The sequence below is a fragment of the Epinephelus fuscoguttatus genome, linkage group LG17, assembly GCF_011397635.1.
Source record: "Epinephelus fuscoguttatus linkage group LG17, E.fuscoguttatus.final_Chr_v1".
NCBI classification, from domain to species: domain Eukaryota; kingdom Metazoa; phylum Chordata; class Actinopteri; order Perciformes; family Serranidae; genus Epinephelus; species Epinephelus fuscoguttatus.
Window position 1 is genome coordinate 36,958,468 of NC_064768.1, and position 13,656 is coordinate 36,972,123.

Sequence of the window (13,656 nt, forward strand, 5' to 3'; positions counted from 1 at the left end):
GTTCACTTGATTTCACATGGTTCCAAACACTGGTCTCCTGTGTTTGTTCCGACTGTTCTCACCAACTGTTTGTACGTTTTCCCACGAAAAGTAATGCACCCAAATCCATACATATTTCACATATTTTGAAAGCCTGCCATCACATGACCAATGCCCTGACTGGAGTAAACAAGGAAATAGTAGTAATAGGATCACAAAAATGCAGACGTTCCCCTTGAGACCTGTGTTCGGAGCTGTGTGCACTTTGAGTCATTTTAAGGTACGTCCTCGCCATGTTTCTTTTCCTGAAACAGACCCCAGTAACTTTACTTGCTGAAACTTAGGATATCATAGGAACCGTTCTATTTGTTAGACCCATCGACACCCCAACCTGCCTCATCACACAGACTTTTGGTCTTTATACTATTTCCTTATTTACTCCCTCCAGCATGACAAAATGAAAACAACCAATCAGAGCCACCTGTCAAACTAGGCAGGGCTAATCAATATGAATTAACATAGTGTTACTGCACTGCCTATTTCTCACCCACAATGGTTTAAGACACATATTTTAGTGTACTGTTTAGCTGTAAAATGAGAAAGGTTGTGTTTCATTACAGTGTGTTCACACCGGGCGTGAGGTGAATTTTTCACGCGATAAGATTACATACAAAGTCAATGTAAAGATGCAAATAGACACTGATTTGTTCTGGTGGCGCGAATGATGCGAATGGCGCAATGCAAATGACGCGAATGGAGCAAACACGTGAAATTCGCGTCATTCGCATCATTTGCCTCTTCGCGCAAGTTCAAAATACTGAACTCGAGCGAAATATTCACTTGATGCTGATTTGGGGCAGCCTATCAGCGTTGAGATTTTCCTGTCGTCACTGACGTCACTGACATCACTGATGTGCTGCTGCCGTTGTAGTAAACAACATTCATTCAGACGACATGTGACCTGCCGGATACAGTGAATATTTATTGATTTTCACACGCAAAAAACTCACCAGAGACAGATGGATATTTATTTTGGTGCTAATATTCAATGCAGGCTCCACTTCACCGACGGCGACTGGGATGCTCGCCCTCACTGCAGGTGTCTGGGTTATGGAGAACGCAGGTAGCCTTCACACACTTCTCTGCCACATCTGGATGGACCTCAATGGTCAACAACTGCCCCGCGTTGTTCCGAAAATGGAGGACAAGCTAATAATAGCCGTTTGTGGCCACCCTGAGCTTTATGACGTTACGTCTCCAAATTATAAGCTTCAGACCAAGAAAGACCTGGCATGGAGGAAAGTGAGAGAGGAGGTCGGTCTGCCTGGTAAGTTTTGAAAATTGATTCCAACTATCGGCTGTACGTTTCTATCAACAAAGTTAGCACTAGCATTAGCCCCAGTTAGCACAACCGATGTAGCTTGCTTTCCGGTCGGCATACTTGTCTGATTTACTAGCAGTGTGAACACACTGTTACTCGCGCGAATGACTCGCGTGAATGTCGTGAGTAAAAACAAATATTCCAGTGGTCAAACTCGCGCAAGTAGAGCGAAGCGAATATTTTACTCGCGCCCGGTGTGAACACACTGTTAGTCCTCCAACACGCCTTCGTTGACCTCCCCTCAGAACTTGTCAAGTACCGCCCACAGGCTGCAGCATCTTCTTTCCCTTTTTACGGTTGAACAGTTCATTAAAATATGTTTGTGACTGGCATGATTGACAGCTGCGTTAGAGACTCCTCAGCTCTGATTGGTTGTTTTTCTTTAGCTGCGGTAGATTCTGGGAAATGTCCTTGGAAGCACTACAAGGAGGAGGAGGAACGTGATTGTTTTACGAGACTATCTGTCTGATGTACTACTGTGCAAACAAAATGTAAAGTACTGATGAGCACCATTGTCCTCCATCATCTATACCAAGAAATATTTCAAAGGTAAAAGTAAATATTAATGTCATTTATTGAGAATTAAACATTTAGTATTGAGTCTATAAATCTGTTTATAGTGGTTTCTGACCACTTACTGCCCACTGAGTTGACCTAATTCATTCCGTAAACATCCCTTATTTATTTATCAACCTTTCAGAACCTTCCCCGTGCTCCTCTCCGTCAAGCCTCCATCTTTAGGAGCGCTGTCACAAACACACTGATGTGATGACTGTGTTCACAGGCACGCTCTGGTCTCTCAGATTGCCAATGTGTCCCCGGAGAGCTGAGATGTGCTTTTACCCAAAGCTGCTTTGACTTAAACTGTCAGAGTGACCTTTTAAAAAGACATGTTTTCCATCGCCGCCTATAGTCTGGAATGTCGTGTAAATAATCCTTGTTTAAGTCAGTGAGGCTGTTATATTCTGTTTTCCATTTTATAGCCCTCTGCTAATATTCTCCTTTCTTTCTTATGAATAAAATTACTCTCGTAGCTGTAATAATCTCATTCCCTGGGATCAATACATTTTCATTTTACCCTTAATGTGTGCCGGCACTGTAGAAATCTAGCACCAGTGCTCATCTGATCCCACGTACAGTATAGTTTACAGCCTTTGAATAGAGGTACATTGTTATGTCTTTTTCATTATTGATAACCATTTGCCCGTTATCCTTTAATAATTTAGCTACATTTGTACAATTCATGGCTGATTTTGTTTAACATGACACTGTGAGCTTCTCGTCCATGTCACGAAAAGCACTTCTTGAAAGCTTAAAAGCAACACTTGTCATTTTTTTTTTTTTTTTTACATAAAACCCGTCTTGTCGATGCTCAAACAGTTTCCTGTATTCCATCTAGATATGACTTGATTGCATCTGTCCTCATCAGCAAATAGGTTTTTCGCTGAGGCATAGGTCCTCTCATTTTGGAACAGCATGTGCCACTTCAAAAGCATATCTGAAACAAGTAGCCCTGGTGCATGCAGCAGGATACTGGTTTACATTTTCAACACTTGAAGAAATACTACTTTTGAATATAGTGAAAAAAATTCCAAGGCAGGCATCTGACCCTGAGTATGGCCCTCTGCCACATATTAAATTCTTGTTGTCCATGAACAAGTCCACCCACAGCATGTGGCTCTGTAAAATCAAAGCCTGAAAATTAAAAATATCTGTGAAATAGCACTGAGTGTAAATACCTTGGTTATAGAGAACTGGATTCAAGCTATTTTTTACCTTCCCTGTCTTTTACCTCCACAGGATGGTGAACACCAGCACGCACATTTTACTATTCATATTGTGTATTTTCCTGACACCCCCAGGCCGTTTGGAGACATCAGTATGTACATTTATTTTGTGCAGTTATAAATGTGACTGTTCTGTCTGTATCCTCTCCCTCAGGTTCTACCAGGTACGAGCAGGGCTCAAAGTCTCACCTCGAGTGCCCCACAGGTTGATAGCGACAACACAAGACAATACAGGTACTGTGACATCCACAGAACACACACACACACACACTCACATGTAATAGATTTAGACATCAACAAGACCAGTCTGACAACACTATCCTCGTGCTCGCCTGCAGACAAGCTTCCAATCTGCTGTATTGGTTTTCTGTAATCACACTGTTTTTGAACCCATGGGCTGGTACATGTTTTCAGCAAATGCCAACTGTTGTGATGTGTGGAGACTCAGGATTTTAAGTTCAGTGACTCATATTCAGTCTTAGGCAGACTGTAAGACAATAAGGCCCTGGGCACAGAAAGGTCCCCACCCCCCCAGGTGGTTATTTGGCATTTCCTTATTGTAGTATTTTGTCGCTTTTTGGTTGTTTTGTGTCTTTTTGTGATTGTTTGTTTCTTATTTTGGTTGTTTTGCATCTCTTTCTGGTTGAATCGTGTCTCACTGTGGTCATCATTTGTATATTTGTTGTAGTTTTTATTCTTTTCGTGGTTATTTTGTGTCTTTTTATGTTTGTTTTGTTTCTCTTTGTGGTCTTTTATGTATCATGATGTTTGCTTTTTAGTACTGTTTTTTTCTATTTGTCAAAATAGGGTTTTTTTGTCTCTGTGGTCACTTTGTATCTCTTTATGATCTATTTTTTATTTGGTTGTTTAGGCCATGTTTGCACGAAAACGATCCACTGAAAACAGAATCGTTTCTCATTTTAGTTTTGAAAAAGTTCCGCATTTAGGGCTCATTTATGCTCAACGTTAAATACGGATCTGGATACAGGCAGAGCCTTCTGTCCGTGCTCTGCGTTCATTTCGTCCGTATTTCTGCACGTTTCCATAAAGCTTACGGATACGGGCCAAAAGGAGCAGTACCACTGGCAACCGTGGGGGCAGTGTTGCTGTCACTACCCAATACGTAGCTCTAGTGAGACATGAAGAAGAAATAACAATTCAATTTCTCTCATCGGCAGTACTAGAGAAGAGAATTCTCCGTCCTCCAGTCGCGATGTATTTAACGGCCTCACCGACCACCGCCTCCTACAAAGCTGCTTCTGTTTTTGTCTTTTATGCAAGAGGTACATTATCAATATCTCCTCCACAGTCACCATGTTTGTTTTTGAGTTTGTTGTTGTCATAAACTTTTGACTCTGGGCTGCCTCCTGGTGGACATATTGGTTAACATCCATGCCAATGTAAAGGGCGCATGTAAGTATGTGGGCAGTGACGGTAACATCGTTTGAAATGGACGTATACATTTTCGTACGTAAATGGAGCATAAATGAGCGCTTAGACGACATTTAGGCACACGGATCCGCAAAAATGACCAAAAACGCTGCAGTATACATGCCAGGCCAGTAGTTGGCAGTGTGACGCTTACGCTTCCTTCTACAGAGCAGCGATGTATAAACAAACAAAATGGCAACCACACAAACGTTTGTCTGGATGGACGACGAGGTGGAGTTGATACAGTAAATCTACACTATGATGGGGAAGCGTTGATAAATTCAACAGGCTGAGCAGCACAAGCAGAGTTCGGGAGTCCACCATTGTTGTTGTGATGGTCGACTTTCTGGTGCATGCCTAGTGACTGGAAGTGTAATGCGCATGTGCGAAAAGTCTCCGTTTTCAGAGGAACTGCATATTGCAAGATGGTGGCATTTCCAAAAAAAATTGCACTCTGGAATCCACTCTGGTTTTCAGGCACCCAAAACTCTGCTGTCGTGTAAACGATCAGCCAATAGCAACTAAAGTTTACCGTTTTCAGTTGAAATCATTGTCGTATAAACGGGACCGTAGTTTCTCTTTGTGGTTGTTTTTTAGCTCTCTGTAGTCATTTTGCATCTCATTGTGGTCATTTTGTGTCTCACTAGGTTCCTTTCACATCTCTTTTTGGTTGTTTATCATCTCTGATGTAATTTGATTGGCTTTCCAACAAGAAATGTTAATTGTCACTTCAAACTGAGACTCTGGTCTAGGGGACCCCCCAGCCAGTTGGGCCCCTGGGCCTGTTACTATAGACCAGTTTGGTAATTTATCCATTTTAATTGAGTATATGTAAATAAGGATAAAAACAACAGGAATGATATGTCAGAGATGTATGTAAACATGCATGTAAGTTTTACTTGAAAGAATTTACAGGTGTTGTGCTTTCCAGAGAAGTTTCCAGTGTGGTAATATTTAATAAAATATGAGTTCTTATTTGAAACCAGAGAAGTACAGTCACATTTACTACTACTAGTACTAATAAAGACACTCTCTATTATCATTGTAGTGTCACTCAATTATACAAATCATCTAAATACTTTACATCATGCAGTATTTGTACTATAACACTGACAGCCAACATTTGAATTTTCATCAAATGTCATAATTGGCCTCAAATATTGACAAATGATGACATTAGCTTGATCTTCAGATCATGTTTGAACAGTTTGCGTTTCATCCACAGAGGTCCGTGTCCAAAGGGGACTGAGTGTGAGAAAATCTCACTTGACACTGGGAATTGTTTCGTGAGCACAGTTTGAATTACACACATTGTGTTGTTCATGCTCGTCTTTGAAGTGTGTGTGAAAACAGTAATCTATCACTGTGTTCTGTGTCAAAGTACATGGTAGCACAGGGAGGGCTCTTATTCCGCTCCTTTCCTGGAACTAGTAAGCATAATTTTACAGAATCGTGGATGTGAACAACCTTCTGTGGTTTGTAGTCGTCTCACAGGTTCCTTTCTTCATGTCTTGGCTGTGTATCTGACATCTGTGGATTCAAACGAGCTTCAATTAGAGACATGAGTAAGGCTTTTCTTAAAATAGAGCAATCCACAGAGGAAAATAAAACTATATACTTGAATATCTGCCTATTGAGGTGTGATGGATTTCCCTCAGAATGTATCAGAATCTTTCATTCATATTGTAGGTGAAAACCCCAGAATAAAAATAACCAAATAGACTTTTTAACAACTAGCTGTGTAAAGTAAATAATTCCACTGGCGTGTTCCTGCCATTGTCCCAGCTGTCAGAGTTATACATTAGAGAATGAGAGTGGTGTCTGGGAACTTTAAGGCTCTATCTTGTCTCAGTGATTCAAGACATCTGGCTGTCTTTGACTGACTCACTCTGCAGAAAATCTTCTCTTTTTTTTATTTATAAATATTGGGTGAGCTTCCTTTTTATTTCTGTGCTGTCTCGAGGTATTTGCACTTTGTAAAACAAAGAAAACTCTATTAGAAATTCTTTGCTCCAGGAGGAACATTCTTCTCTGGTCTTATAATGAGGGATTTAAGACTTAAGAATATGACAAAACAGGCTTAAAGCTGGATGTTTTGCGGTGTGGCGTAAAGCACAATAGAACAGGTAAAAAGCCCCTCTCATCAAAGGTTTGTTTCTTAATTAAAACACTGTAGATAACCAGGAACAAAACATGAAACCAGCATGGTAAATGGAAATCAAAACAACATTTTGTGTCATGGTCTGCGCATTTTGCATTCATTCATTTCTAAATACAATTACTCGCAGATGGTTTCTATCATAAAAGATTCCTCAAATGTCTTGTCCTCTATTTGTATTAGCATATTAGCATAGGTTGTGACATAGTGTTTCTGAGCCTACCTGAGCATTAAAATCTGGATCTCTGGCAATGCAGAAAGCCGTTTCACTGGCAATACTGATTCGCAGTAATAATGGCTATTTTTAGCTTGTCATGACTGGAGCGCCTTATGTGTGTGTTTGTGTGTGTGTGTGTGTGCATGGTCTGATCTAGCTGAACGTGTGAGAACCAATGCCTGACAGTGCACTGTTCTTGTGAGGACATTTAGGATTGTGAGGACATTTAGGTATCAGGCTCAGGATGAGGTTATATAAAGGCCAGAATTTTAGTTTTAGGAATGTATTTTCTATGATTCAGGTAAAAAGGCACCAAGGAGATGATGTGTCAGTTCTCACAGTTAAGCAGAGCCGATGTGTGTGTGTTTGTGTGTGTGTGTGGCGGGAAGGACATGGCTGACTGTGAAGGCGATGTGTCACAGTCTGTGACAGTGATTCATGTGATACTGAGCGTCTTCTCCAACAGGAATTTCCTTTATCTCATTAATTCATGGACGGAGAGAAATCCTAAATGACCAAAAAAATAATAGACTGCAGTGAAAATGATAAAAATAACAGTTCAGTAGTCTCTGGCAGTGGTCTATTTTTAGGGTGCTAAAATCTGGAGGTGCAGTTTTACATGATGTAAGGTGAGGGAACAAGGGAGAGCATTGTCCAGCTGGAGGAGGCGTCAGTAAAATAGTTATGTTACTGTACATTGCATCAGTACAGTATGTGTAAACAAATTAACTTCAGTTAACATAATGTACTCTTTTTCTTAATTGTAGCTCATTCTTAGAATTATCCAGCCTGTTATCAAGGAAGCTGACCCTGAATGAGTCAGCAGCACAAATAAAGATCCAGTATGGAGATGTATAATTTACACTTTGTCATGTTTATTCTCTTTAACTAAGCACCACTTCAGGAATTAAATATTTTGTAATGTACACTTATTTGCTTTCTTTGTGCTCTGACTAGCTTGTCATTGTCAGCCAGATATTGTTCTTTTGTTGGCACCCTTAGCGGCAGAATGAAATGCACCGGTTGGCAGCTGTTTGTGATGCTGCCGGCAACTGCTGTCGTATAAAGGGCGAGAAAGTCTGTACAAAGCAGCTGGAGGGGAGATAGATGGGTCAAACGAACTCCTGGGCCTGTATTCACAAAGAATCCTAAAGGCCAAAACACACTGGCGGCGTACGACGCGCGTCGAAACAGCCGCCCCCATTATTTTCTATTTACAAACCCACACTGGTGGCGGCTTGACGCGCGTCGACGTGCCGTGCCGCGGAACTTTACGCTATTGTCCTATTTTTCCAGCGTCGCCGCCCTTGAAAAAGTGCTATTTTGTACTTCCCAGCCTAGCGGACTGGAGTGTGCAATAGAGATCTGGTTGAGAATTCCTCGAATTCTAAGATTTTTCTTAGAATTTTCCCTTAGTAAGATAAAAGTTATTCACAAAGCATCTTAGGCCTTAAGAGAGCTCCTAAGGTGAAAAACTGTTAAGAGGAGGGAGGAGGACTTTTAAGAAGCCTAAGAGTGTCTTAAACAGAGAAGATGGCAGAAAGACAGAGAGGAAGGAGAGATATTCTCTGTATATTGAACAACAGTGATTTAATAAGACGCTACCAGTTTGATCATGCAGGGATAATGTTTGTGGATGACCTCATCAGGGATTAACTTAATTTTCCCACCCAGCGTAGTCACGCAATAACGCTCACTTTGGATTGCAGCACGTACCGGCGCTTCTCACACTCATCACTTGTGGGTAAAAGGAGAGGGAACAACGCATTGATTTGTCGGGCAATGCGCTCCCAAGTCTACCTCTTCCCTTGTGCCGTGATCCCGGGACCGAATTTCCCTCTTAAAACTCCGCTGTTCTCCTCCACGAGCCGTGCCAACAGCAGGCACTGCTCTTCTGTCCAGTTCGGCTTTCTCGTTCTTTTTTTCTCCATTTTGTTCATCGTTTTGGTCATTCTGCCAAATCAAACCACTTTTTACAAGGAGGCCAGCAATCACAGAAATTGCTGACAGCTGAGTCTGTGTCGACCATTAATATGAAATAGATTAAGTAGTAAAATTACCAGCATGGCGAGTAAACATAACAATAAGCAGATCAACAGGCTATTATAATCGGCATGTGAATGAGGTACGTTCAAACATTTTGAAGCTGTGTAACAATTAATTTAATTTTGCTGAGTTTCATCATCATGACATAAAATTATTTTCACAATTACAGATTTCTTAATAGCCTACAGTCTAAGTTCTATGATCGGTTGATTTCACTGTCCATTCATTACTAGGAGCGCATTTTTTTTTTGTAACAACCAATCACAGCTTTTAGAAGACTGCGTCTTACCTAGCAACGGGGTCAACCACACTTCCTCACTTAGATAAACGTTTCTGTCCCCTCCTTGCTCAGAGTTGCTCTCAGAAACTTCCTGAATCACTCTTAAGCTAAGATTCCTTGCTAGGAATTTTTAGGCTAAGTTAGGAGCTCTCTGAGAGGACACTGAGAATCTTTGTGAATACGGGCCCTGACTTTCACCCAGGAGACCACTGTTTGTTTCTCATGTGAAACCAAAACTTAACGGAGTTATCGTAATAACAACTTAACGCCAGTGACGTAGATCACATTACCTATGTCATGTGACATACATTGTGTGACATAATGTTATTACCAACTAGGGGTGGGGGAAAAAATTGACCCTTAAATGTATCGTGATGCAGACGTGGCTGATTCGGCATTGATTCACAAATGTCAATAATCGATAATATAAATGTTTGTTCATAACATGATGTTGACAGAACAAAAGAGGCGGAACTCAACTGTGAAGTCAAAGTCTACAGGACAAACTAAAGTTAACTTCGTAAGTGCTATATCGTAGGCAACTGGACTTTCATTTCGTTTCTTGAAGACGTTTTGCATCTCATCCAAGAAGCTTCTTCAGTTCTGAATGACTGGTACGAAGTTGCAGGCTATAATCCCTGTGTGGGTGGGAACCCTTGCAGAGTCGTAGGGGTCATGTGAGTTGCCTATGATATTAGCACTTACGATTACCATGACCTGGATGACTGAGAATCTCCACCGATAAAGTTAACTTGTGCTAATTAATCTTCACAAAGACAGCGTGCAAGCTTGTTTTAATTCAATGTCTAAATAATTAGATTTAGTATATTGTGAGTACTTCCCATGCTTCCAGTCTTTATGCTAAGCTAGGCTAAACACACTGTCTGTACTTAACACACAAACAGAATCTTGACATTAATCTTCTAATCTCACATGAAAGGAGGCAAACAAGCCTTTCCAAAAATGTTGAAGTGTTCCTTAAAGGTGTACACACATCATAGTGGATGAATTACAGCTCAATAAGATTAATCTTCCACTACATTCCTACATGTAATATTTAGTTCCATATTCCTCTAGTCTGTAGCATGCAGATTTTACATTCTTATATTCCACTGTTTGTTCAGCTCTATGAACAGAGTCACATATTCCAAAGCTGCTCCAAAGCCCTGCAGCCTAAATCTAATCCACTGACTGCAATCCTAGATTTTGCTAGGCAATAGTTCATTTGTCAAATAGGGACCCTGCAGCAGTTTGCAATACAGTGGGCACCATATCCATATTGTAATAGGAAGGCTGCAGCCCTCCCCTCCCCTCCCCCTTTGCAGCTCCTTCCACAAGGTCATGTATTAAGCCTGTTCACCTCACAGGCGGGATCCTGAGCACAAATGCAGCACAGACACAGGAAATAATCCCTTACTGTGTTCTCTGGGAAAGTGTATGCTTGACATTTCAATTGTCTGTGCCCCTCAGACAAATGAATTGTGTGAGAAGGATCGTGCCACACACTCAACTGAAGCATTTAATGACTGTGATTCACGCACAACAGCGTGGTGATTTTCAAGTCAGAATGTGAACTGGGAGAATTGGATTGTTGTTTAAGGTGTCTCCTGCTGCACAGCCTGAGATACTCCCTCATATTAGTATCATGAAGAGCAATTCTGTGTTAAGAGTGTTGTGTTTTAGTGATAGGGAGTGACGAGCAGACACACACACTCTCACATACAGCAGATGTGGAACACCAGAGGCTGTAAGCACATTATTTCCAGACTTACTGTGGCTAAAGCTTACAGGCCTTTCAGCAGGTTTTAATGTGCAGGATGTGATAACACCCCAACACCTGTGAGAAGAACTACAGTACACCAAGACATCCGAGCTGTGTGGGTTTGATGCTTTTCTTTTGATGTAACTGACTGTAAATGTGAACGGGAGCACGGAAATGTGTTTTAATAATATTTATATCCTACAAGGGACAAGAAGGGTGTGGAAGTCATATCAAATATTTTCATAGTGTTGGGAATCTTTTGGTGTCAGGTACATGAGGTAAACTGACATTTGTGGAAACAGTTTCTGCCACGAAAAGGAAAAAATGTATTAAATCAGCCTGCAAAGATACTAAGTCATCCAAATATGTTGAAGTGCTACTAGCAACTGGAATTGCTTTAAATTAATTTCATTGTGTCATAATGCTGACAGAAGAAGTCACAGTTTTGAATGGGTATCTTATATTTTTGAACTTAAGTGCCTTTTTTAACTTATCTTATAATGCTGACCTACGTATCTAGAAGTGCTGAATCAAGGGCAACACATCTTTTTTTGAACGAGTCCTGCCAAAGTATGAGCTAGAGCTCCTTTTTTAGTTACAAAACAGGTAGATGCATGGGTACAATCACCAACATGATGTCATAGAGGATGTTTAGGTTCAGTTCTATGGTAACAGCCCAAGACACAAATTATTTAAAAAAAAAAAAAATCCCAGTTTGTGGATCATTATCAGGACCATGTTTATGCCGCAATATAAAGATAAGGCAGGCAGCTATTTTGTTATTACCATTTTCTAATTAGATTTATTTTTTGCTTTTACTGGCAGAAATGAGCTTCCATAGTCATTTAAGTGATACTATCTCATTTATGAGAGAAGAAATGACATATTCATGATTTTATAAATGAATTCTGTGAACCAGTCAAATTGCAGTTACAGTTTACATCCATATCTGTCCAGATTCATGCGTAGACACGACAGTTGACAATTCGTCAAATATGGATGTTGCTGCGAAGATGCTATATATTCTTAAACATGGATGCTTCACACACATCTTCAAAATGACAGCACTGAAGATCCATACAACCAGCACAGTTTCACCAATTCAGTATTTGACCAAATGTCTCCCCTTCTGTTCCTGAAATATGACGTTGAATAATGACCATAATAGCGTCACTGCAGAAAATGATCAATCAATCAATCAATGTAATTTATAAAGCCCAATATCACAAATCACAATTTGCCTCACAGGGCTTTACAGCATACGACATCCCTCTGTCCTTTGGACCCTCGCAATGGATAAGGAAAAACTCCCCCAAAAAACCTTTAACGGGGAAATTATGATGTCACAGTGAGGTTGACCTTTGAACTGCTGGATATAAAATGTCATCACTTCATCATTTTATCGTATAAGACATTTTTGTGAAGTTTTGTTATAATTAGCATATGAATTTTTGAGTTATGGCCAGAAACATGTTTTGTGAGGTCACAGTGACCTTTGACCTATATGACTTCCAAATTCTCATCATTCATTCATTTGGTCCAAGTGGATGTTTGTGCCATATTTGAGGAAATGACCTCAAGGTGTTCCTGAGATACTGCATTCACAAGAATGAGATTGATGCAAGGTCACAGTGACCTTTGACCACCAAGGTCCAGATGGACGTTTTTGCCAAAGTTGAAGAAATTCCATTAAGGTGTTCTTGTGATATCCCATTCATGAGAATGGATGGGTGCATGTTGAACCAGAAAACATGACTCCATGGGTGATGCCGGCGTGGAGACATAAAAACAATCTGAAATCAATTTTCTGCATTTAAAACATTTGTCTGGCCATTACTTAACGTCATATCTCGTCTTGGGTGTCCACCTCGAAACTGTGCTGATTGTATAGATCTTCTGTGTGTGAAGCATCCAGGTTTTCACAGACATGGATTTAAGCTGTAGAAGTGTGCAGATGCATAAAACTGCAGGGCGGTATTCCTAGTTGTTACACAGCCTGTGATACCTACCGTACAGTAAATATTCAATGTGACACCGACAATAACTGCAGTCAAACATTGCAGTTAGCAGCTTTCCATCTCAACAGTTGTGTTGGATTGAATTACATTGTACAGGTGCTAATTTCCCCTTGTATGCAAACATCATTGCTATCAATGTCAAAGCAGCAAAGCAGCTTTCTTATCAAGGTCTTATCACTCCTGCTCCCTCTGTACATAATGTAACGTTTAATCAATCGCAGAAAACAAACTGGCATTCACAGGAAGCACAGTATGTGTGAGTGTGTGAAAGTAGCAAGGGCAACTGCAGCAGCTACAGTTCATTGATCTAGTCACTTTGGCCACATTGAACGCCACCCAGCACAGGAAAGAGGGCATGGAGGCACCTCAGGGAGATCACAAGTCCTTCACAGGTCAATCATTTATGTAAATTCCTGCGCAGTTGACGGTCTCTAATCTACCTTACTTGTACAGTGGGTGGGAACCCAAACAAACACAAGGAGACGTGTCAAAAGCAAAAGTATCAAAGTCACATCCGTCAGACTGTGAGGCGGCACAACTCCTTCCACATACAGTACATACCCAGAGGGGATTACGCCGCCTCTGTCACACATCCAC

The 13,656-nt window shown here is 40.8% G+C and overlaps 1 protein-coding gene across 1 annotated transcript in view; it reads left to right on the forward strand.

Moving 5' to 3' along the window:
* Positions 1 to 13,656, forward strand: part of fam135b (family with sequence similarity 135 member B) — a 675,785-nt gene that overhangs the window by 15,675 nt on the left and 646,454 nt on the right. The window contains exon 3 of the mRNA XM_049602004.1: positions 3,302 to 3,381. Coding sequence (XP_049457961.1) covers positions 3,302 to 3,381 — 80 coding nt within the window. The remainder of the gene's footprint in view (positions 1 to 3,301; positions 3,382 to 13,656) is intronic.